This window comes from Metopolophium dirhodum, chromosome 1, assembly GCF_019925205.1.
Source record: "Metopolophium dirhodum isolate CAU chromosome 1, ASM1992520v1, whole genome shotgun sequence".
NCBI lineage: Eukaryota > Metazoa > Arthropoda > Insecta > Hemiptera > Aphididae > Metopolophium > Metopolophium dirhodum.
This window is the reverse complement of record NC_083560.1, coordinates 130012911-130039838: the sequence shown is the minus strand read 5'-3', so window position 1 is coordinate 130039838 and position 26928 is coordinate 130012911. Positions and strand designations below refer to the sequence as shown.

The following is a 26928-nucleotide window of genomic DNA, read 5'->3' as shown; positions in this document are numbered from 1 at the left end:
TTGCTACCTGTGCATACCTGGTATGCTGATTAAAAAAAACAGCTCTGCATAAAAAAAAAAAATCGGCCAAGTGCGAGTACCAAGTGTGAGGGTACGGTACCATCATCAGCTATAAACATGTTGGCAACACTGCTTATATTATATATTTTAGGATTTTTAGTATTTGTTGTTACAGCGGCAACAGAAATGCATAATCTGTGAAAAGTTCAACTTTCTAACTTTCATGAGATATAGCCTGGTGACAGACGGACAGACGGACAGCGAAGCCTATTAGTAATAGGGTCCCGTTTTACCGTACGGAACCCTAAAAAACGGCTCTAATATGATATAATTTTATAGGGAAGTCTTTAAACTTTAGTCTGCTAAATAATTGAACTTAGCTTGGTGACTTTAAAACACTTGATTAGTAATAGATACACTACCTATTTCAATGATAGTAAACTATATTATTAAATACTCATTATTCAATAGTATTTTGAAATTTTTAACTTAGTCGTCAGTTCAAATTTTGAAAAAATTCATTAATATCTCTAAAATGAGCAAATTATTTTGTTACATTTACAAATGCAATTTTTTTGAAAAAATTCATTAATATCTCTAAAATGTGCAAATTATTTTGTTACATTTACAAATGCAATTTTTTTGAAAAAATGAATTCAACCTACTGTATTAGTATTTAGTATTACTAATGTAGTAATGTCTAATAGTAAAATTAATTACTTTAATAGCAATAATATCATAACATTTACTTAGAAATATCTATAGGCTGACACATCCTATAGAGCCCGTCTTCGCTCAGAATCGTTTTTCGTATGCCTACAATTATTTTATATCATTGAATTAAAATTTAACACATCCATTACAGTGACTCTCTAGATACCTAATGCACAGCAGAGCGTTACCCACTTACCCACCTTTTTAAAATGTATGTTTAAATTTAATTCTAACAATTATTATTTCAATAGTTCATTAAAACTGACTTTTTATTATTGACATGTTATACTCAGTGATGGTCTTGGTCTTGCTGCTTCGGTATTGGTTTGGTCTTGTTCTTGCAAGTCTAATCTTGGTCTTTGTTTTTCTGGACCAGTACCGTCTTAGTTTTGGTCCTTGGGCTTACAGTAAGACCAAGACCAATTTTGATCATCACTTACAATACTGCGCATTTAATTTAGATTCGTGTATATTTTATAACTAAATAAGCACACAGGTATAAATCACATATTTTAAAACACAATAAAAATAATAACCAGTTTTATTTTAAAAATATTTAAAAAGTTTATAAAAATGTATCGTTCATTTCACAGGTATAGATATTACGGATCATATAAATTCAAATTATTTGTTATATTAAATAAATTAATGGTATATAACAGCTGTAGATATTTGAATTACACGAAAGTATAAATTTGACCTGATGAATATACTTATATGCCTAACGGTTGATTTATAAATAATTATAGATAAATAAATAAACAAATAAATTAATAATAAATTAATTAGTCGCGTACACATAAAATATTAATAATTATTAATAAGTCATGACGATATTGGCTGTCTATCGCGTCTCTAGGTGTGGGTAAACCCACAATATTATCAATATTATATTTTTTAATATAATATTAATATTGTAATAAATTGAGTTATTGAATTTGACCGGAATACGCCGCGTGGTTAGCGTCGATGCTGTTGCGGTCGTAATGGTGGCCGGACGAGGGCAACTCGATATTGTGTCCGCTCATCTGCTGCGGCTGGAACAGTTTCTTGAGCATCATCAAACCGGACAGGAGCAGGGCGATTTTGCTCAGCAACAGCGCCTTGCCGGCCATCAGGGCGATAATTTTCAACGCCATCGGGCCCATGATGCCGGCAGCCATCATGCCGGCCATCATCAGAGCCTGTTGCATGGCCTTGTCCTTCTTCTTGCGACCTGCCAAAATAAACATATGTCATATATTAATATACATGTATTAACATTATTAATGAAAAATTATATTGATAATATTTAAGGTAAGAAGTAAGGCTTGAAGCCGTTTTCAAAACCGTTTTAAAACCGAAATCGAAAAAAGTTGGACACCAGTATTATAATTTAAAACCGAAACCGAAAAAAATTGGATACCAATATTAAATTAAAAATCGAAACCGTAAAAAATTGGAAACCGGTATTAAATTCAAAATCGAAACCGTAAAACATTGGAAACTGGTATTAAATTCAAAACCAAAATCTGAAAAAATTGGAAATCGTTATTTTTTTTTTAATTTACGTGTTTTTAAATATGTAAATTCCATTACTACGCATAATTAATACTCATAATAAAATTGAGATCATGATTAAAATGTTGATAACCATTTCATTATTCGCAAAAGAAAATTGGAAACCGGTATATAAAACCGGAATTTCTTAATACCAGTTTTGCTAAGTTGAAACCTAAAAATGTAGAAACCAATATTCAAAACTGAAACCGAAACCGAAATTATTTCAATCGGTTTCAAGCCCTGGTTGGAAGTGTAAAACACTAAAAAAAAAACCCCAAAAATGTTTCATACTAAAAAATTCAATATAATGCACATATAAAATGCACTTAATTTTTTTTTACAGGATTTCACAATTTCAAGTTTTCCAGTGGATTTTTGATCCAAGAAAATAATTATTTAAATTTAATTTTGAAGTGGTTAGAGGGTTACTTTTTAACCAAATTTTATCTTAGAATCGGGAGAAAACTACCACGGTTCACATATTGATGAACTCAGTTTTGTGGTACTAAAATAATTACAGCTTACCTACAGCTGTTCAGCCATATTATAATGACCCATTATATCATAATATAGTCCATACCTCTACTATGGCTCTTTCCGTGTATTTGAAATCGTTTTTTCCGAGATTCACGTGTGTGAATATAAACACCCGACAACCCAAGTACTTACCACTTAGTAATAAGTAATAACAACTCAACATTTTTAAGTGGTTATAATTTAATAATCATATGATTATCTTAAATACGGAGAAATTTGAAAAATTGAAAGGAGTTTCATATTTTTTGTCGAAATTCGCGCAGTTAAGATTACGTCATTAGTTACCTAAAGGTATTATAATTTATAGTGCTGAAGTTTTGACTTCTGTGGCGTAATCGCTAAAACTATTTGACGTGAAAATGTCCATAAAAGTCATAATACACCATGTCATATTATTGTATTTATGGAATCTATAGTTATTTTATCATGTTCTGTATATTAATAATACTGAAATCCACGGAAAACCAAATCCACATTCCGCTTGACGTAATACAGGGAATAGTAGCTTTAGGTAGTTTTTCAAAAATTGTGTGACAATGTGACACACATTGATCTTGGTTCACGGTTTAATAATAATATCAGAAAACTCAAAACATTCGAGTACAATATTACAATGCAAAGTCAATACTATACATTATATCATATTATTTTATTATTATTATTATTCAATTATATCATTATTATCGACGATTTTTTTAAGAAATAAACAACTCATTCTCAGTATATTTTCTAAATAGTTAAAACGTTAAAAATACAATTACGCTGCTAAGTTATATTTTTGTTCTGCGAAATTCTCTCATTATTTGCGTGTGAACATCAGGTGTAAACAGTTGTGTTGTACCTACATAGCCTCGGGAGGTCACCCATTCGCGAATAGGACTTTAATATTTGCTGAACATGACGAACTCGTCCGACAGTAAATACTAAATTCACTCGAAGGAACGGTGTTGGAGGACACTAGTCGTGATGTACCTATGTGCGATACTACCGCAACAAGGCTGGGCAAGTTAATGATTTTTTTTAACTCAGTTAAGTTAAGTTAATATGCACCAATAATAAAAAGTTAAAGTTGAATGTTAATTTAAATATAGGTTAACTCAGTTAAGTTAAAAGTTAATTCACACTTTTTGTTAACTTTTTAGTAAGTTAAAAAAAAAGTTAATTTGTTTATACAACGCTAGCGTATTTAATTTTTGCTCAACCCAAAACTAAATAATAGGATATAATGTTAATACTTCATACAGTATTTCCATATAAGTTAGATTCGAATGATATACATTTTTAACTTTAAACAATTTATGATACATATTTTTTGACATGAAAACGATATAGACTGAAATAGACTGAAATAGTGAAATATTATAAAATTAAAAAACACAATAAATTAATTTAACTTACTTCTTACAATGAAAAATTAACTCGTTAATTTCACGTTAATTAAGAAAGAAATTTAGTAAGTTAACAGTTAAGTTAATGAAAAGCCAAAAGTAACTAGTTAAGTTAAAAAGTTAAAATAAAATTAACATTTTAACTTAACTTTAACTTTTTAACTCGTTAATGCCCAGGCTTGCATATGCGTGTGTATGCAAAGGTCCTTTGTGTATATTAAATGTCGGTACAGTGAAACTTCTATTTAAACTACATTTTCAGTTTAATGAATCATTTTTGAGAATCAAACCAAATGTGCCTAATGATAACATTCTACCAATTATACAGCGATAACGTTTCATTAGATAGTTCAACGTCTTTTAATGCAAATAATATCACAATCGTTTTCATCGAGTGAGAGAAGGAACTCAATGTTATATAATATTATATTACTTCAAATCACAGCGAAAAACATATAGCATTTTAAGTCAAGTTGCAGTTCCAATTTTTGTTTTTAATATTTTAGAGTGAATGACTGCTATTGCCAAACTCAAAGGTAAGGGCATTAGCTGTGTTCTCTCTTTGGGTTTTACGATATTTACATTTTTAAGCGAGTTTATAAATTTTAATATTTTAACTACATAACTCGTTTGATTATAAAAATATCGTAAAAACCCACGAGAAACCACAAATAATTTTCCAACATTTAAGTTTGGTAATTGATCAATCTTGCACTCTATATTGTTGACACTTACTACACAAAATTGGAACTGATGAACACGTCAAATTTCCTATGTTGTAAGACGGAGCGACGCTTGCGGTTTTGACGTCCTCTTATGCATGATTTCTATTCTGATCAATCAACGAAAATTGTATGCTCAAATAATTCAGTGATTAATATTATTGGTTACTGGTCATGCACAGTCGGTATAGAAAATATAAATACTCGTATTATATAAAACAGCAGGTAAGTTATTAGTCAGCAAACCCCGAAATCAAAACTTTCGATTTTCCTTTACAAAATTCTTAAATTCAACATTTACAAGAGTTGTAACACACAGAAATGTTGAAATATTTTTACACTAATTAATAATATATGTAATTTTTTGACACTCGACTGTGATGGACGAACTTCAGATTGTGGTTAGGTACGAATTTAAAAACTAGTAAATATGATATACCTAATAAATAATAGGTATGTCCAGTTCATCTTGGCACTCGGCAAACGTTATAATGAAAAAAAAAGAATGGGCCGAATAAACCATATTGTTATCTATATGGAAAAAAATGTAGTTTTCGGATCAAAGTTTGTTTTTTTTTTAATCGTAACGGTTCAACTTATTAAGTGGTTGCAGAAATCTAAAATGTTCGATTGGATATGATGTAGAGACAGACGTACTCGTATATTATACAACTTATGTCCGTATGTATAGTATCAATTTGTGTGTCACATAAATTGACTACGGTTACGGACATAAATAAGACATGTTCAACTATATAGGTATTAAAAACTTTTTTTTTAATTTGAATCCCAAAATAATTATGTCCGTAAGTGTTTTTTAAAAACTCGACTAAATCAAAATGTTTTAGAAACTTTTTCTTCAGATATACTGATTGCTGGATGAACAATTTCATATACCGTGACACGGCGAACCCTCCATCCTTAGGTGACGTTCTGTAGTAAGAGTGTGCGTTACAGAGCGAAACGTAAATACCTAACCGACAATCGTTATTACTATTATGGTTTGTAAATCACACGCACATATGAGACGGCGGCTGAGATTATTGTTGAAATGTTATTTTTCTGTGGTGGGACTAATAATTTATTTGTATAAATATTATTTGATATTATGTTCGATTCAAGTCCGTATAGAGACCCGAAGGTGTTGACAAGCGCATAAGTACAGATTAGAACTTAAAATGTTCATCTTTTTTTAAAATTATTATTTATTAAAAGAATAATTATTACAATTAACACAATTTAGTACAATAAGTAATTTTTTGAAAGAAATAACGGTGAATATAACAGAGTGGGTAAATGTTTATCTTAATGTCTTTATGTGTTTCAATATAATTATTAAATATCAAATGTGTAACGTAATCTTTTAGACATTTTTATAACGGCCCATGTCCATAATGTCCGAGGATTTTTTTAAAAAGAACACAAGCCTTAATAGGATATAACATAATATTACATTATTAAGTTTACCTACGTTAAGTATAAGTATACCTAAACGACAAATTCTAATATTATTTTTTTTAACCTAACGTGTAAAAAAATTAAAATTAATCAATAAATCATCATTCTGTAAAAAAATAATTCTATCAACAATATTTTGCCAGCAAAAAATATGTCCTGAAAGATTTTATTGTTAATCTTAAGCAGTTAAGTGTGCACATAATACATACGTATATACATAGTATTACTATAATATGGTTATTTTTTTTATAATAATGGACAATCCAAATGGAGCTTTTTACTTTATCAATTCTATTCTTTTTGAAGTATTTATAGCATTATACATAAAAAAAAAATTATTATTGTTATTTTTTTATCGTAGTGATTACGTAGTTGTTATAGTCAGAGGCAGAAGTGCAGAACAACTACCGTATATAACCTATCGTATTATCATTAATAAATTGGAGTAGCAAGTTAAATGGATCTTCCTGTATAGCTGAATAAATAAATAGTTATTTAACACGACATAGATGGGACGACAACCGACTGTTTAAAAACTAAAAATAGATGAAATAAAAATGTTTAAAACAGCTGTTTTTTTCATAAACTGAGAGGCTTATTTTCGTTCGCCTCAGACATACGTTCGATATAATACAATAATAAATTATACGACCATTAATGAAGTATAACCAAGGCCGGATTAAGTACCAAAATGAAAGGGGCCCAAACAATTTTAAGCTGATACACATTTTTTTTAGTGATTTTAAAGAAAAGTTATTCAATATTTTAATAAACATTTTTTTTTATCGACAAAAACAACTAAATAGTAAATACCTACAAATACACTATGGTAGAAAAGACGCATTTTACTGTTATTTAATATTTTCATTGACACAATAATATTATCATCAATCATTAATAATGTTATTTATGTACGGAGAGAATTAGCTAAATTAACTAGAGTAAAAAATAAGTATACAACCAGTCAAACCCAAGAAAACATACAAATAATTTTATATTTTGAAAATGATTTGTTAAAATCATTAGACTTAAATTAAGTACTAAGAGAGTTGGCTTCAAGTAAAGCAAGAAAAAAAAATTATTTGATACAATGGTTTTTGTTTTAAATATTAACTTTTGTTTGATATTTGTTGTAAATGAGTATACTGTATTACTGTTAATAAATTTAAAAGTTATTATGTAAATTTGAATTTAAATTAATGAAATATGAACTAGGTATTAACTTTTATTATACTACAATAAATTTATGAGTATAGCTTTATAGACATAAATTACATTTAGGTACCTATTAATTTTATAATTGTATAATGCAATTATTGTCAATTTGTGAAATAGTTATAAAAATGTATGTTCCTGCGACCGTAGTGTAACCCATTTGTCAAAAGGGCCCATATGAAATTACAGCCCCGGGGCCCAATATAGGTTCTATTAATCCGGCCTTGAGTATAATATACTTATCGTCCCCGTAAATAGTAAAATAAAATCGCAGATCCTTTGTTTTCGCATACCTAACACAAGGCTACACCCACACTGTTCCTAAACTGACAACAGCTCAAATATTATATTATATTATGTTAATAAAAATCACCGAGGAGTCGGAAAAATTACTAAATTTTCTCATCAAAGAATAAGACAATATATTGAGCACGTCTATTGTTTACACGTTTTTATACGCTTGTAGATCGATATTATAATATGGTAAGGCGATTACTAGTGAAAATAATTAAATAATATAGGCATCGCTTATTTTTAATGTATCGCTATAATAATATGATATTAATATTTGCCCTTGTTTTCGAAAGTTCACAATCTTTTAAATAAAATATAACTGTAAAAGAGCCCGTCCTATTATAGCAAGGTACCTGTAGATGCAGGCAACGGATATTTTTTTAAAACTTCTAACGTTCGATTTGGAAATCTTGAGGTCACGGATTAATTTTACACGACACTCAAGAGTACCTACGCCATGTTTTGTCTCCGTCATACAAACACACGGCATGCCAAATTTGAGGTTCCAACTTCCAATTTTGTATATCCTAAGTATTTTCATTTTAGATTTTTTTTTTTTTGTTTTTAAATTTTAAAGCGAGATATGAACATTTTCAAATTATTGACCAACAGTCATAATATCTCGTTTAAAATTTAAAATTTCGTGAAAAAAGCACATAATGATCTAAGTTTAATGGCTAACGACACATACTGCTAAATAGAAATGTAATATCTATTTGGCATGTAAGACATAGACAACGCACATTCGGTTGTCCAAATTACTCATTTAGCTTTATTTGCTTGACATTAACAATCGTAGGTATAACTGAACGAGCATTGAAGTAGGTACAATTTAAACTTAAAAGTATAAATCTAAGTTATAACTTTCTATAATATTTGGTACGATTAGGTGGAAATGTGTGGAAATAAGTAAGTATAGTGAGTACTTTACTCGTCTAAACTTTAAACGCCATTGAAAAAAAAAAATGAAAACGGTTCGTGCATTAATGTTCAATGTCTGTCACATGTAAGATAAAAAATCGAAAATCGAAAATCGATTTAGAGTGGTCTTAGTGGTCTTACTATAGTTAGGGTAACCATACGTTCCATTTTATTTTGCATCCCATTTCCTGTTTGTCTAGAAAAACTACGAACGGGGTGCTTTTTGTCTCTGTGTAAATCCCACTATCTCTATACTCTATACTATTACAATATGCGTGTAAAATAATCGTATTAATTATAATCGTAATTACACGAAATAAAATATTAGGTAATATTTTTATAGATTTATAATGAATCATTTAAGTCCATAGCTACTTATATTTTATAAAAGACTATTTTTGCGTACAACGAGCATCAAGCCCCGACAAACAATATGTCAATGACAACGGATGAAATATGTTATTTTCGATATGAGGGGAGCGCGATCGCTGTGGCCGAAACGTATCGCCAAAAAGGCGTAAGTACCTCTGTATTATCGCAGCGATACCGGGTATACGGTTATTGAGTTAATCTATACGGTGCTCACCTTCTTGGCCGGACCCATCCAGCACGATGGTCCTGGTGGACATGAGCCTGTCCATGCGATTGGCGAGCATGTCGTCCAGCAGAGCGTTCTTGCTGTCGGCGTCCGGTGCGGCGTCCAAGGCGGTGCGGTCGGCCTGGTCGGCCTGTGGATCGACGGCCTGCAGCGACTTGCCAGCCCTGGCGGTCAGCGTCACGCCGCCCGCGACGGTCACCACGGGCTTGCCGAGGGCCCGGTCAAGGGCCGTCAGCGCTTTGGACTTGAGGCACACGGTGGCCGGTTCGGCCGCGTCGCCGTCGCCGAAACAGTCGTCCAACACCGACCACAGGACCGCGCCGAGTCCCGTCGAGCCCGCGCCGTCCTCTTGCCGCTGCTGTTGTTGTTGTGGTGGTGATTGTTGTTGTCCCTGTGGCGGTGGCGGCGGCACGGAATCGGCGGCACCGTTGACGGCCAAGGCGACGCAAACCAACGACAGAGCGAACACGTACGTCGACGGCATAATGCGTACTAGAATAATATTATTTGAATAATATCTGTGTTAGTGTTTAGCGTCGGTCGGTGTTGGTGTCGGTGTCACTGGAGCAGGTGTTCGGCTTTCGTCGTTCGGCACCTATATGGCGTACGGTTGTCTTTTTGCGGTGGACGCGGCCGTCGTCGTCGTCGTCGGCGGCGGCGGTGGTGCGGATGTGATGGCACCGACGTGGTCACGGGGCGCTTATATACGGCGCGGCCGCGACCAGAGCACCGTGAATATAATAATGGTCGGACGAGTTTCACCGGCGGCGGCTTGTTCGGCTGCTGCGGCGGCGGCGGTCGTTTTCCCAGCGCGCTCCGTCCGTAAAATGTTACTAACGTTATCATAATCAACATCATTATTATTATTATTATTATTATTAATGTTGTATATTATGATACATGTATAATATCATTCTAGTGTGATCAATTTGACGCGCTACGTTCGTTTTGTCGGTGAACTATTCGTCTGCGTTTTTAATTGCTTTTCATTTTTTTCTTTCTATAATTTTCTTTCTATCGCGTGTTGTAAGCTACAATATATAACTGTTGTACCGCTGCCGTCCGTCTGCACACCGACGCTAAAATATGGAATATCACATTTCGTTTTGAATATAATTGTAAAGGTGCAGTTTTCCCAATGGAGAAAAATTCCGGTGCACAGGTCTCAGGATTTACTTAATAGCTGGCGAGATGAGTCGATACCCCTCCCCCTCAAAAAAAAAGGTCAAAAACAGGTCACTTGCGTCCTACGAAAAAAATATTTAGTATTCTGGAATAAAATACAAAGAAAAAGTTTTTGAAAGTACTTGAAATACCAAAAAAGTATTCAAATAATCGAATACTTAACAAGACTGGGCTTAAAACTATGGTGTAAATGCACCAATGTCTTCTAATGAGTAATGACTGACATATTTATGTTCTAGGTAAATTAACAAAAACCAATTTGAACAATTTATTAAACAGTCGAACGTATAGTAAACGGTATAAGGGGACCTAATGAGGGGTGCAAGGGAGGGATATGAGCCCCAAGAAAATAATAAAGTATACAAAAATAAATTTTGTAGGTATGCTTGGATTTAAACACTTATTGCATATTGATACACACTTAATATTATTCACTTTTGCTTAATATTTGTATTTTACACTTTACCAATACTTACTGTTCCGTTAACTTATAAATTAATTTATTATTTCATAGAATATCGATAATCAACACCTTTACTGTAACATAATATTATATTATAATATGTATGACATTAAGTATATACGATCCAGGATAAAAAAAGAAAACCACTTTTTTGGAAAATTAGTCAATATTTTTTTACTTAGTTATTTCTTTTTTGTTAATGTTATGATTAATAAATGCCTAAATATTAAAAAATAAATTCATTGGTATTAAACTATTAAATAATAAATTAATAATATCTATCGATTTATATTGAATAATAAACTATATCATTATCGTGAATATACAATTTTCATTTGTACATATGAGTATAATATTATGACCTATTTTTACGTTAAGTTTTAACACTGGTACCTATCTATTGTTTGGGCGAATACAAAACTCAGAAATTTCCGTTCCCAATTTTACAAGGACTTAAGGACACATATAAAAATTGACTACAGGTTTAGTTAAAATTTGCTGAGTTGAATACTTATGAAGTGTAAGACTCTTCTTTTGTCAGTGAAGTAATAATAATGTTTAAAAAAACAAACTGCTGCCAGTATGAAAATTACCTATGATCTTTCCTGAACTTTTTTCATTAGGTTGTAACTTATGCAGATATATACCGCGCAGTGTATTATGGTAAAGTCTATCGGTGCAGTACGACCAATTTCAGTGATAAAATAATATTACATTGTCACTTATTTGATGATATTATGAGTATAGTCGTATATAGATACAAAAATATTGAAGTGCGCCAAAAAGTATTTGAAGTTATCTCGTGTTTCTCATTTAAGTCACGAAGAAAATTAAATTTAAGAAAATATACGAAAACATTTACAGTACATGCGTTTTTTTGACAATATAGGTTTCTTTAAATTTAAGTAGTATTCACCAACATGCAATGCTGACGTTATAAGTATGCCACCAGGTACAGCCAAACGATATAAGGGGATTTAATAACACTTCCGAGATAGTTAAAGGAAGTACATTTCTTAATAGATTTTTTATTCGTGTTCTTATTTGTTTTTTCTTAGTTTAGGTTCTTCTATTACTTATTGCAATTATGTGAGTAATATATTACTATAAACCTAACATTGTTAAAACCTTAAACAATAATATGGCAACTATTTTGTTTCAAAATTTTTAACAAAAGTTAAAATATGTTTAAATTCTCGAGATCTGTATTATTGAATGTTGATCAATTAATCAATTGATTTGAAAATAAATCTGTGAACTGTTTATTAGAATAACTGCTTTTGAGCAGTGTTTTTATGCAGAATTTGAAAGTAGTAAATTGTATAAAATCTATCCTTAGTTATAATATAATTTATCTTTTAGGATTTAATATTTTGGTGTATATTTTAGTATGTTTTAAATTTCTAATCAATCAAATCACTATTACCTACAAATAGGTACAATAATTCTAATCCTCCCAAATTTTCGAACTTCAATGAATATAATATTATGTTAATTTGTAATAAATATATAAAGTATTGAATACTATTTATACCGTTTTGTATGATTCTATAATATTATATTAATAATATGCTTGAAATTATAATCTTAACCAATCACTTTTTTCTCTATAGATTCTACCGTTTTCCGTATGTATTTGCCTACTCATGGTATTGATTCGTTATTAATTGTAGTACATACTTTTTAGTAGATTCTTTAATAAATATAATAATCAATATTAATATTTTGCACAGAGGTGAGTTATACATTCAGCATCATCCAGTATTGTTTAGGTACCTTTTTTTCTCCCAGTTGAATCACTATGCCATGTTGAATAGTATTGTTTGCCTACCTATTTTTACACGTATTATAACCTACACGTATATTTACAAACATGACAGATCTATGCATTAAAAAAAAAAATAATAATAATAATAATAATAATAATAATAATAATGTACTGAATAAATTCGTATACAGTAACCAACAACACCTGAATAATATGTGTATTGTGTACTTGGTTCTTAAGTGTTTAAAAAGTGGATCCAATCGTAACTATGTTAGTCATATTATATTATTGTACGACGTGGGTAACAAGAGCCCGGGGCAAAGGCAACGCCAATTATTTTAAATTTGAAAGCAATGAGTAATGAAAAATCGTCGTATTTGAAAAACGATTTGAATGGAGCTTATTATAACTATCATATAGTTAACTAAGATATAGTTGGGTTTTACTAAGTTTAAGTGCTTATATAATCAAATTTAAAAGTAAATCTTGAGACTTTCAAAAATAGTTTAAAAAATATCAAAATAATTTCAAGTCATTCAAATTAAATTGCATTTTATTAAAGCAGCTCTCAAAACAAATTCGCCGAAAACAATTTAATCGCGTTTAATGTTTTTATGGTTTTCATGATACAAATTTTAAAATATTTTTCTTAATTGTGCTTAATTTCATATTTTTCTGAATTGATTTTGAATTGTATATTTTATTTTTAGTACCGAAGATTATAATAATTATTATTTATGTTGGTTTCAATTTTTTTTTTAAAAAGTAGTTTTTAGACTCTTATCAGATTTTGCAATGAAGTGTGAATTTTTTTTGTGTCCATCATTTCGTTTTGAAATAAATAAAAGGCTTTAATTTTCGATTTTGAGGGTGGTTTTGAGTAAGAAATTTGATCTAGATTTTACTTTTGGGGGGACAAAAGTAAAATGCTGGAAAGTCGTTCTGCTGTAGGTACATTGAATATGTCGAGTAAATCTCGTCAGCTGTCATTGCAGAGTAGGTCACTGTTATAAAATGTGTTAGCGATTGCGAGTGGAGACGGTTTGTCAGTACCAATATATTTTACTGTACATTTATATTTAATTAATTTTTATGTTAGGAATACGGTAGGTTGAACTAGTTTTTGCCAAAAACAAATCGCATATAATATTGTTATTATTAACTATTATATTATATTGTAAATATTATAATTCCTATTATTTCATATAGGTAATAATATTATTTCATCATTACCAATGTCGGTAGAATATTGATTTTGTCGTATAATTAGCTAAAAATTTAATTGTGTGTAGTTAACAATTAACATACACAGTAACAAAAAATTTCAAGTCAATATGGGTAGTATTTAAAAATCCTTATTTTTCTTATAAGTATCAAATTTCTTTATTTCTTTTGTTGTAACTTGAAATAATATGTACAAAAACCATTGGTAATTTTTGTATTTTAGATTCTGAGCGTATCAAATATGAATGTATTGTATTTACAATGATGTGTATGTGTGTTATTTTTCTGTCATCAACATTAAGGTAGTAAAAATGCTCCAATTTTTGACATCAGTATCGTTTCTGATAGAAAAGTAAATCTAGTTGGTACTATTGGAAATTGAAAAATTCCAAATAGTTTTAAAAAGCGAAAGAAAGTGGTAATTTATAAGCAAAACCAAATGTTTTAAAAATGATATTATATTTTTAGTTTAACATAAAATACTGTATATTTTATTATTTGATTATATAAAGAGGAGGTAAGTAGTAAGTAGCAAAATTGTTAATAAATAGTAAATTGTAATCTTTGAAATATAATAATATATTTAATAATATGATATTTAAACAATATTTTTGTTAGGTATGTGTTTGATGTTTTCAAATGCACTATAATTTTACAAGAGTATAGGACAGGTACTTTTAAAAAAAATATTTGAAACAATTATATAAATTCTTTAATATAATGTTCAAATAATTTAAAAAATAAAATGTCATGTTTAAAATTTTAGAACATAGTAAAATGTTCAAAATTATCTTTATTTGTGTGTTTTAATATTTTTCGCTTCCACCAATTATAAGCACCTTTCACTTTGCAGTAAACACAAAATTATTGTTTAAGATTAGAAGTTTAAAAGTCTCGTATTAGTTAGTGAACAATAGATCCAACAATTATGTAATCAAATAATGAATACATTAATGATGATGGGTATACAATTAAAAATTATTTTATATCTACGACATAAAACTATAGAGATCAAGATCTAATTTAAATTCAAAAATGTTAAAAGTTTATAGGAGAAGTTAAACGTTTTTTAATGAAGGTTTTGAATTTTTAATACTCATTATTATTTATTATGAATGTTTTATTTTTATATTCCTGTTATTAAAATGTAGGTACAGTACTTATAAGTTATATGAGTACCTAGGTAATATAATTTAATGGCAAGCTATACGATAAGTAAATAATATGATTTAAGGTTTGATATTTTATTTGGAACATGATTTAGTTTGTGATTATACTATCACTATCATATTATATATAATAAATTGTGACAGTTTTAAAAGTTTATTGAGCTTATTCTTTTTATAAGCAAAATAAATGTTTAAAACATGTAAGAACATTTCCAGGTATATATATTGTACTTGACTAGCTATTCCACCCGTCGTTTCCTATGTCATTTTTTTGTTTTTTTTTTTTTAATAAATATATTTGTGAAAAAAATGTAGACCTATGCCATATTTATATTGGTTCTGGATCAATCGACCGACAACCATTCGATCGACAGGGTCAATTGACCTACAAGAAAATCGATTGACAATATTATATGTAGGCATTTAATTGCAATTTATATTCTTAGGTAACTCTAGGATTCTTAAGTTGGTCCAAATGCGAGAGACAACATTTGCCGAACTTTAAAGAATAAGGGGCCCAATACAATTTGAAAATTAAATTGTATATTTTAGTTGCCATCTTAATTATAATATTTTTCCATCAATATACTACCCTATACCTATTTAGGGGGGTTGATAAGGTGTATTATATCGAAAAAACGACTTCATGGGAATAATTCGCAGGCCTTGTAGAATTGTCGGATTGTATAACTATTTTTTTTTATCTGACAGAAGAATACTTGCGACGGTGGCAAGGCGAGTGAAAGTATAGACTAACCCCATACAACGGATTCCCGATGTCTTTTCTTTATCTTAAAATTATAATTATATGTTGTTACCTATTTAACGCAAATAGTTATTTTTATAGAACTACAGTGTCTTATATCTGGTATTATCAAATTAATTAATTCTTTAATTGCGTTGAGGTTGATATAAATGTTATTTGTATTAAATCATTTTATAACGTTTTTTATGTTTCTCCACAATGTGTACCTATTTATAACACCTAGTAAAATATTTAAGAAATGTAACTAATTTATAACCAACCAAGATAAGATACATAAGCAAATTTTAATTGAATTTACTTTTAACATATTAACTTCCCCAGTCCACATTCGTAATAATATTGATTCAAGTATTATAAAAAAAAAACTAAGTATTAGTACTAGGTAAGTAGGATATTGAATTATTATACAATTAACTATAGTACCTAGTGGATGATACCAAGATTCAATATTAAATACTAAACCTGGTATTCGGATTTGATAAATTGTAATATTATAAATTATAATTCACTAATGTTTAATTTATTTTGGATAATACGTAATATGTAAAGGTTGGTACTATAACATTTGAATATACTTTCATACTTGGATTTCAGCAAAATTAATATTTTTTAAATTACCGCCGTATTATTAATTATTATTTTGAGGTATTTTATTTTAGTTACATCATTTCTTTTATGCCTTGCCTCTTTCAATCGTTTGAACGTTTTATAATAATTAAATTTTATAGGAATGAAGTTGTGAAAGTTTCATATAACGTATAAGATTCATACGTTTATGTGGTTTAGTTAGTATATTTTAATGAGTAACTTACTCAATGAAAAGGCCAAAAGTTACTATATTCGTTAAATTAGTCAAAAAGTTAACGATTATAGTGGCTGAAAAACTAAGGTTGGTTTTCGCCAATAGAGTGTCTTACAATTTATTATCTATTATAATTACCTATTATATTACCTATAATATAGGTAATATAGGGCTGTAGCTGGCTGAGTATTCGAGATTAGTTTATTGATCATAAAATCTTTATACGTTCTTACTAATATATTTAAATAACCATTTCTTTAATAATAATTAAAGACATTATGAGATATTATGCTTGAATAGTAAAGCAGGTGTATAACTATTTCTTACAGATTTTCGGTTTATTCAATATATCATTGACTTCTTATCATCTTCTTTCATGACAGGTGAGACATTTTTATAAAATTAATAATTTTTTGGTAGAGCACTATATAAGTGGATTGAGTATATATTTTTTATTAGGTATCCATAAAAATTTACCGTTTATACATTTGGAGTCATTTCAAATGTACCTGTAAGTACTGCAAATTAACATATTTAAGGAGTTAAATATAGGCAATTTTCTAAGTGCATGCATGTTGGTAAATGTGTGCATAGTAAGCGATCATTAGTGGGTGTTAATGTAGTCTAAAATAAATAACGGAGCGCTTCGGCACGCGCACGTAAAACTGTGCAAGTCACCACTCACTACTTGTTGCGCACGAGTATGCTCATTACTCATTAGTCATTTGTACTTCATCAATATTCTACCAATGGACCTGATACGGCAATAAGATTTCTGAGAACTGATTTGAATTCGTTAATATGTCTAAATGAGATCGATCAGGCACATTTTAAGATTTTTAATTTAAATTTTGAATAATCAACATTTAAAATGCTTTAGGTATATTTTTAAATATTCGAAAAAAAATATAGAAGTTGAAGAACAAAATTTAAAAAAAAATGGCATGATCAATCTTAAATAGACATATTATAATACTAAATTCAAATCACTTTTCAAAACTTTAATAATCACATTAGTAGGTCCATCGGTATGATTAATGAAATATTGGTACGTTTTGGTTGAAATAACTAACCGTTCGCAATACCCTTAAGCCTTCGTTATTGTGACTGGGGTTTATTAACCTTTGATAAGATTTTGCGTGATACTACTAGTGATTAAACTAGATCAAACCTTCACTTCCATGAAATCCTTCTTAACATAGTACACTATAATGCAAAACAGTTTTAGTTAATAAATTGCCTTATGTTTAACTGCTATCATACAAACAACTGAGTAATATCAAATTTTGGGTATCTCAAACCCCAACACATCATTCATGTATATGAAATTATATATATGTGTATTATATGACATTTTTTTAAAACATTTTTTATGTAATACACTATTTCTATACTAACTAGTTGTTATAAAATTAAATTTGAATAAAAGTTCAACTATAATTTTGATTTTTTGTTATAAACCCCAACACATCAAAGATGCAAAAAACCGTCAATACATTAACGAAGGGTTAAAGCAATATTTTTATAACTTCAGCACCACCGTAATGTTACTACTACCTATTACTTATTTATTATATGCTTGTGCTATTAGTATTTAGTACTTGAGTTGTATTGGGGACTTGACTAGTCAGTTAACAAAAACAACATATTATAACAGTATTTATTAGTATTTGACAAAAAAAAAAAACCTTGTAATGAAACATAATGATATGTTTCATTACAATAAGAGTATATTTAATATTTTCAATGTATTTTATATTATCATTAATTTAATATGTTTGATAAAATTTAATGTTTTCTCGGCAACCGAATTTTGAACCTCTGCGTCTGTGATTCCCTCATCTATAAACGTTCTGACATAATTCCTTGCTACGTATATATGAATTGCTCCAAAAACTGGTCTTCCGTTAACATCAAAAAGTCGTTCATAGGTGACACTAAAGTCTTCTTCCTTTGCAAGTTTTGTCAAAAATTGAAATGGAGTCATATTAATTTCTTCCCAGGAAGTGCATCTCTTTAGTTTTTGCATACATTCGTTTTTAGATGATGATATTTGTTCATACCATAGTTTCATGGGGTAAACGCAATCACATTGTTCGACGTTTTTTAGTTTCATAACATTCGGCTTAAATTTATCAGTTTTATCACGTGCGTAATTGCTTTGAAGTAACGAGGTATTGTTCTGTTGATCCAAATTAATTTGGTCACACACAATTTGAGCTGCTTCATTTTTTGCAAGTTGCTTGGAATTACCAACACCCGTGGATTTGTAGGGTCCTGCGGAACATATCACGGAATAAAATAATTTATGGATTTCATTATCATTTTCTTGGTGGTATTCATATTTTGGCAGTTCCCAACCACGAGCTGCGCACTTCTCTTGGAGTTTACCAATGTAATTGGCAGACATTTTGGTTTTGTTTCTTCCGTGGTAGATCTGGTCCAAAGCAATGTTCACATCGTCGTTTTTGGCTTCATTTTTCGACAAACCTTGACCGAAATCTATCGATTTCTTCTTTCTGGTATTCGATGTTGTATTCTGATTGATTGTAGCATTATTCAAATAAATTTGGTTATACGTCAAACGAGCAGCATGATTTTTTGCGATTTGCTTGGATATCCCTACGCCCGTGAATTTGCATTGCCCAATGGAACATATTACGGAGTACATATGCCTCTTGTTTTTAATGTCATTATCTTGGCGGTATTCATATTTTGGTAAATCCAAACCACGAGCTTGACAATACTCTTGCAGTATACCAATGTGGTTGTTATGTTTCGCATTAGGTTTACTATCTATATTTAATGAATTAATTGAATTTAGTAAATGGTCATCAGCTTGTACAGGAGAAAATTCAAACTTTTTCAAAAATTTGGCCGCCGCAACTTCTATTGCTTCTTCCATCGACGGACCGCATCCGTAAGTTACCATACCCTCACATTTGGCATTATAAGTGTAAATCCTGCTCGGCATTAGGCCCGCCGTGGAGATCATAGCGTATTGTACTAATTTACCACGTGCGGCCATAATGTCGTCAAGCCGTTGGACTGCCGGTAGGTGTTTGCAGACCAATTGATCTCCACCACGTTTGTCCATCATGTGCGTTTGTTGCAGTGATTCATGGATTATTTTTTTCGAATGGTTGCTGTGAACGGGTTTCATGTTGTATAGCGGTGACGCGCTTTTGTAAACGGTACAGTTGCTTCCGACGGGCGTGGGATTCAGCAACCGGTTATTAAGAAACTCTTTGACGCGCGGTAGACCGGAGTTTCGGAGTTCCGGAAACAACGAATTGTAACCCCAGACGGAATACTCGTCCAAGTCACTTACTTCAGCGCAATCGATTTGGCTGCAGTTAGCACGGCTAACCATTGGCGATGATGACACAAAATTTTTCTATCCAAGATCGACGATAATAAATGTATAGTGTAGGATTATTATTGTTGTAGGATAAACTGCAATATGAAAAATTCTTCATAAAAGTTGAATATATAATAGTTAGTTTTCCAGACGATACTAATGCGCGGTATTTTACCGTGGAAACGCGTGTAATGAGTATATTAGCTAGTATATTAAGGGGCCTCACTACCACGTCTTTTTTTGTCAAAAACTACTGTTTTTAATTCCAACGATACGTGTTGACAATTATCACGATTTTCCTTCTGAAAAAATATTCGGATTGTCCGTAATATATAAAAGGGAACGATTGAGCCACATTTTTAATTTTTGGAATTTAAATTGCAATAAAAATTGTAAAAAAATGTCCAACTTAAATATTTAATTAACTGAAAACAATTTTAAAAATGTGCCTCGATCGATCCCTCGTACACGTTGTGGAAAAAAAGAATATTTTGTCAGAATGCAAAATCGAGGTAATCGTTGCGACTCATTGTTGGAATAGAATCGTATGTTTGAGTGAAAAATAAACATTTTTTCATGATCACAATATTAAGTACGACATGTGCGTGCGAGTGCGTGCGAGAGCCCTCCGTACCGCTACGATTGACCACCACACTAATAATCATTTACGACTAACACATAGATCTCGGGTGGTGACGACGAGATTAGAAGGGCGGTCCCCTATTCGGCCGAAATGTACCCTTCCCTTTCGGCCAGTACCTACAGTTTTCTTTAAAATTTACAATTATAACAACTGCACTTAAGAATTATTATAATTAATTAATTATGATTGTATCCAAAAATGTGATTCTGTTTATTAACATTATTACCCATAGGACATAGGTATATTATATATTGTATACAACTGTGTGAAAAAATAATAAAATAAAACAATTGGCAATAAACTGTTGTAACACATTACATTAATCGAATAAATATTGAATATGTCAAAAATTAAGATTAAGTTTTATTTTTTATAATTGTATGATATTTGTTTGACAAATTTATAACTACATATTTTAGCATTTTTGTAGTTTTCAATGTAAACTTCATTTAGTCTTTGCCGTGCCACATTTTTTGCATCACGAGGGTTTTTAAAATGATGATCCTTTTAATTTTTATGTATATAATATCTGTTTGAATTTCATTAATAAGAACAGTTGTTAAAGTTGTAAATTTTAAAGAAAACTGTAGGTACTGGCCGAAAAGGGAACGGTAAGTTTTGGCTGAAAAGTGAAGGGTACTTTTTGGCCGAAAACTGTGACTCCCTGCATGCGAAAACACAACAACGGCTACTTTTTTGTGATTGGTTAGTCGATTATTTGTATCACATACGTTCAAAACAATTTAAGCAAAATTCTCAGAATAACAAAAATAGGCTGTCGAAAAATAATAATTATAGTGATAAATCAATAATACATGCATGAAGTTATCAAGCCGGCAAATCACTTGTTTTCATAATCGATTATTATCATAATAATCGAGACATCTCGATACAAAACTACTATAAAGATGATTTTACTTACACATTGTCTAATGAATTTTAGTCATTTTTTTTATTGGCATTGCCTATAATAATAGTAATGAGTTCCGTGATACAATAATTAAAATGTATTCCACAACATTATACTTAGATGATGAATGTGAAGCTTTATATCCATATTATGATTAAAATTCCTTAAACGGATTTGTCTTCTCTCTCCAACTCACGCATAACATAGCAAATTTACGTTAAGCAGAACAAATCTCGTATATTATAGTGAATTGGCTCGTTATCAAACTTAAAGTTGATAACATTATCTGTGTTTGTACGTTGTGTTTTTACGATATTTCAATTTTATGCAAGTTAAGGTAGGTATGTAAATTAAACAATTTATGTAATACTATTTATGTAATAACACACAAATCATTTTATTTACTTTAAATTTAATAACTCAGGTCAGTTCAATTTAATACTAAAAATAACAACACAAATTCGGTTCTGCTGAACGTAAATTTTGCAATGTTGCGCGTGGGTTAGAGCGAGAGAAAACGAATAGTGCGCTGACATCCTCATAAGGAATTGAGAATATATCGCTGCTGTCCTATTTCAAAAGGTTTAGCAGAACAGTCTTTTTCAGTTCTCAAATGAATTAAATCATATATTCATAATATGTAATATTAAAAATAACTAAAACACGTAACCAGCTGTTATTATGACAATCGAATCATATTTAATCAATAAATTAAAGGTGGAAATAAATAATAAGTGAATATTTTTCATTGTATAATCTAAAAACAGATTAATTTTAAAAGCAGTAGGTAATAGAAAAAAGTTCATAAATTAATTTGATTATAAATACCTACTTAAAAATAAATCGAAAATAAATCTTCAGCACGTAGCTTTACAATACCATTATTAAGACGAATAGTCTCGTAAACAAAATATTAATAATAGTAAAAAATTACAACTATTAACACTGTTACGGTTATAAATAAATAAATAATAAATTAATAAGAACGCTGTGGCGGCTAATTATTGCTTTTGGCCCGAGTACGCCATGTTTTGAGCAGCGTCTTCGAGTTGAATGCTCCGACCGTAATGATGAGACTGATGCGATTCGGTTTCGTGACCACCACCACCTCCCTGTTGGGGCTGAATGAGTTTCTTGAGCACTATAATACCGGACAGCACCAATGCGATTTTGCTTATCAACAGTGCCTTGACTGAGATTAAAGCGATGATTTTTAATGCCATCGGTCCCATTACAGCGGCAGCCGTCATACCGGCCATCATGATGGCTTGTTGTATACCCTTGTCCTTCTTCTTGCGACCTATATATACGACAGATTACAACCAATCAGTCGTCATTATCATGTAGTACGTAAAACATATATTTTGATAATGTAGGATGGCCCCACTGCAATTTCCCGTTTTCCCGCGAGTTATAAACGTATAATTAACATATATGACTATTTCGTATACACCTAATATTATGTAAATTCAAATAGGTATTTTTTAAACGATTTGTGACTGATTACAGATATGCGCCGGGCAAGAAATTTACGCGACGTAAGTTCAATGAAAGTGGAAACCAAAATTGCGTACCAGCTCCATCTGTGGCCTCGACCGAAGAATTGCATATATAGAGCAGTGAAACGTGTTGGTCAAGCAGAGTATAAAATATATGATTTATCCCACCGTTTTTAAAATATAATTTTTTTTATTGATATTTCCGGTGACAATCGAGTGTTGAGGTTTTGTATACATTTTTTTAAAATTGTTCTTGATTAATAAACACCTAGTGGGAACAGAGGACTGTAGATGTAAATTAAATGGAGAAACATATTTTCAAAATAATTACAATTAAATATATGGTACATGATTAAAGCAACATCGTTAGTCGTTACTAAAGAAAAAAATATTGTTATTTATTTACGTATAATATTATTAAGAATCGGCAAAACAAAAATAATTTATTTTAATTCTATAAATAGTAATTATTTTAAACAACATTTTATTTGGAAAATAAAATTGAAACTTTTAATTTGATTCACAAACGTTAACAATAAAAATGTGTTGAACTAGGTAGTATATAATATATTATACTATAATATATCCTACGCCAAAATAAAGTAATAATTGCACTAAAAAGAAAAAGTTAATTTTTCAAACATTTTGTATTATCACTGTAGTTATACTTGTAAAATAAGAAAACTACATTTAATATATTTTTTTTAAAACACAGATAAAATGTGTTATTTGAAAATGTTTACTCGGCGTAACGAAATAAGTTAATCAGTGTCGTTGTTGAATACACTACCTCTAATAGGCACTTAAGAATCGCAATATAAAACTATACATTGTTCAGTTACCTAATTATAATTATCTCTGTTCAATACCGTTTGGTTAAGTTAAGTTAGGTTTCTGGTTTATAGTCTCTACACCCCCTCTCTCAATGAAATCAAAGGCCCTTGACTGTAGGCAATGGTTGGGATTTATTTTAGTATCTTATATGAGACCCTCGCAAAGGGTCATCGCCTTTCTTCATGACACGCGATTATTGTGCCACAAAAGAACTTTGACCATCGTAGGTACTATTTAATATTCGTATCTGGAAAGATCAAATGGCTCACATACACCCGAGATGATGATAAACTATAATATTAATTAATAACAATATATTTATGTGACCATGAGCATTAGAAAGTGTAAGCGCTCCGAAGGTACCCAATCGCGATCGTGCACGGTCTAAATAGTTCGTCACAATCGCGGCACAGGGCAGTTTTCGGCAAGAGAACAGATAGGTTACAGAGAACAGATAGGTATACCTATACACTTAGGACAACACGGTGCTTAGGTATAAGGTTAAGTCGCGGTGCACCGATCCGGTATTAGCGTTGTACTTGCGCGTTCATTAATCATATTATTATGGGTGAACGCGACGAAACGTATGGAGGTAGATTAAATACCAACAATTGTGATTTCTGACGATAAGGCACGACGTTTAAACTGTAATATAAAAATATAATCACGAAACTGACAGCGCAGACGAACAGACAAACAGGTGACAAAATCGCACCACTGTTTACCTCAAGCACGTACGTGCCATACGATCGAAATTTAATAACGTACGTCCGTGTAAACAGTGCGCGCTAATATGGCAATAATAATAATAATAATATGTGCCTATAATAACAATATTATTATAGTGCCTATATTAGCATTTATACAACAACTTATGGTGACATAGATGTATCTCTCACCCCTAACCTCCAACAGGAAAAAAAAATCAACTACGATTTTCATGTTTTACGTTAATTTTATAAGGAATTTTACATCGTATCATTCGATGGAACAAAAAAATACTCATATGTTCTTTTTTTTCGTCAAAGTATTTGAATTTTCAGTTGAGTATAGTTCATTTTTTGATTTTAAATACAGATACATTGAGAAAGTATTTGAGTACTAAAAAAGTATTTAAATACGTTTACTCAGGTACTTTACAAAACTGTACCATGTTCCCCGTTGTCTGTGTTACTCACCGAATGGAGGCCCCCGCAGGCCACTTGTTGGCGAACTTTATCGAGCCCGCGGACATGACTTTTTAAAATTATTTTTTGTTGATGGTGAATAAAATGAGGTTTTCATAAACTTAAATTAAATTATTTGTTTTGCCTATACTTTCTTTGGATTAACATGTACCTATATACAATTTTGGTGGCCCTAAAAAACTTCCCAGTTCCCAAAGTGAACATCCGAAAATCTTAATTGGTGACCCCTGAAATAGAGAAAACCCGACTCGAACGACTTAAATGTTATTGGGCGATAATTTTTATATTTAATATTGTGGCATTCTCTCACCTTCTTGGTCGACACCGTCCAGCACGATGGTCCTGGTGGACATGAGCCTGTCCATGCGGCTGGCTAGCATGTCGTCCAGCATGGCGTTCTTGCTGTCGGCATCCGGGGCGGCGTCCAGGGCGGCGCGGTCGGCCCGGTCGGCTTGTGGGTCGACGGCCAGCGACTTGCCGGCTCGGGCGGTCAGGGTGACGCCTTCCGTAAGGGTCACGGCGGACTTGCCGAGGGCCCTGTCAAGGGCAGTCAGCGCTTTGGACTTGAGGCACACGGTTGCTGGTACGGCAGAAGTGAAGTCGCCAAAACAATCGTCCAGCACCGACCACAGGACCGCGCCGAATCCGTCCTCTTTCCGTTGCTGCTGTTGTTGTGGAGCGGAAGCGGTGGAACCGAAAACGGCCAGAGAGACGCAAACGAACGAAATCGCGATGGGAGACCACATGTTTTTGGGTTTTTTTTTGCAAATAAAATAATGGTAAGTATATGACAATAATGAAACGCCGGACGAAAACTGTGCGAGTTTTCACGTTTACTGCGGTTGTGATATAAGGCACCTACCACGTATGAATATTTCCTGGCCGCGTGTGGACTCGTCAGTCGTCGGTGTGAATGTGATGGTTCCTAATTGGATACCGGGAGCTTATATACGCACTTGCGTATCGTCTGGTCAGAGCACCGTGACAACATAATGGACGAGTTTCATCCGATCCGGCGGTGGCCTAACGTATCCACTGTCCCTGTTCGCGGGAAAACTGGGTGCGTTTAACCGCGACCGTTTGATGCGTTTTCTGGTTTTCACGTAAGCACGACCGTGCCACGGATGTAGACATATGTGATTCGGATAAGGATTTAATTCCATATTTATTGTTATAAGTAGGTATGTGTTATAATATTATGTGGTACTCGACTACAACAGCTGCACCATACTGTGTTTTGTTCGTCGGCCGTATACGATTAAGAAGAATATATTATTTTATTATTCGTATCCTCGCCTCTTTGTTTTATAGCAGTTGTAATAAATATAAAAATATCTTATAATAGGGAACTAAAAATGTTTCTCTGTTATTGCCTATATTTGACGTACTGTTATTTGTCAGTCGATATATATAGAGAGGTCGTCTTAATATTCTAAGTAGATTTTTTTTCATATACATAGGTACAATTGCGGATTAAGTTAATATACCTAGTGTAAAACATTGCCTTAACCATCATCGAAGACGTTTGCATATTGTGTGTGTGTGTATGTGTGTGACTACAATGTATAATATAACAAAATTATTTAAGTCATTATTTCTCGTTAAAATATCCAACTTCGTACAAATTTTAAATTCAAGTCCATAAAAAAAAGTGCTAATATATATTTTTAAATTTTTATGTTTAAGTATGAGCTACTTATGAGGAACTTTTATTACACTTTAAAGCCT

General features: G+C 31.3%; 3 protein-coding genes across 3 annotated transcripts; all 3 read right to left on the bottom strand.

Annotated features, from left to right (window-relative positions):
* Window positions 1-1259: 1259 nt before the first annotated feature.
* On the bottom strand, window positions 1260-10078 carry LOC132935527 (uncharacterized). The gene is made up of 2 exons (XM_061002113.1): window positions 9378-10078; window positions 1260-1930 (listed from the first exon to the last, which is right to left on the bottom strand). Exons 1-2 carry the CDS (start codon window positions 9871-9873, stop codon window positions 1644-1646), a joined length of 783 nt encoding a protein of 260 aa, XP_060858096.1. The 5' UTR covers window positions 9874-10078; the 3' UTR covers window positions 1260-1643.
* An 8453-nt stretch (window positions 10079-18531) lies between these two features.
* On the bottom strand, window positions 18532-20139 carry LOC132933899 (interferon-inducible double-stranded RNA-dependent protein kinase activator A-like; the record flags this gene model as incomplete). The annotated part of the gene is made up of 1 exon (XM_061000175.1): window positions 18532-20139. A coding segment is annotated over exon 1 (1608 nt), but the record flags the coding sequence as incomplete, so codon positions are not given.
* Window positions 20140-22356: 2217 nt separating this feature from the next.
* LOC132935143 (uncharacterized) lies at window positions 22357-26101 on the bottom strand. Its single transcript, XM_061001608.1, has 2 exons — window positions 25511-26101; window positions 22357-22980 (listed from the first exon to the last, which is right to left on the bottom strand). The coding sequence occupies exons 1-2, from the start codon at window positions 25944-25946 to the stop codon at window positions 22682-22684; spliced, it is 735 nt and encodes a 244-aa protein (XP_060857591.1). The 5' UTR covers window positions 25947-26101; the 3' UTR covers window positions 22357-22681.
* Between the last annotated feature and the right edge of the window lie 827 nt (window positions 26102-26928).

What these genes read in the sequence shown, in the direction of transcription:
- LOC132935143 (XM_061001608.1), bottom strand. Translation starts at nt 25,946, where the DNA reads ATGTGGTCTCCCATCGCGATTTCGTTCGTTTGCGTCTCTCTGGCCGTT. An exon ending in GGACGGTGTCGACCAAGAAG is followed by an intron (nt 22,981 to 25,510) that starts GTGAGAGAATGC and finishes TCGTATATATAG; the next exon opens with GTCGCAAGAAGAAGGACAAG.
- LOC132935527 (XM_061002113.1), bottom strand. Translation starts at nt 9,873, where the DNA reads ATGCCGTCGACGTACGTGTTCGCTCTGTCGTTGGTTTGCGTCGCCTTG. An exon ending in GGATGGGTCCGGCCAAGAAG is followed by an intron (nt 1,931 to 9,377) that starts GTGAGCACCGTA and finishes TTATTTTGGCAG; the next exon opens with GTCGCAAGAAGAAGGACAAG.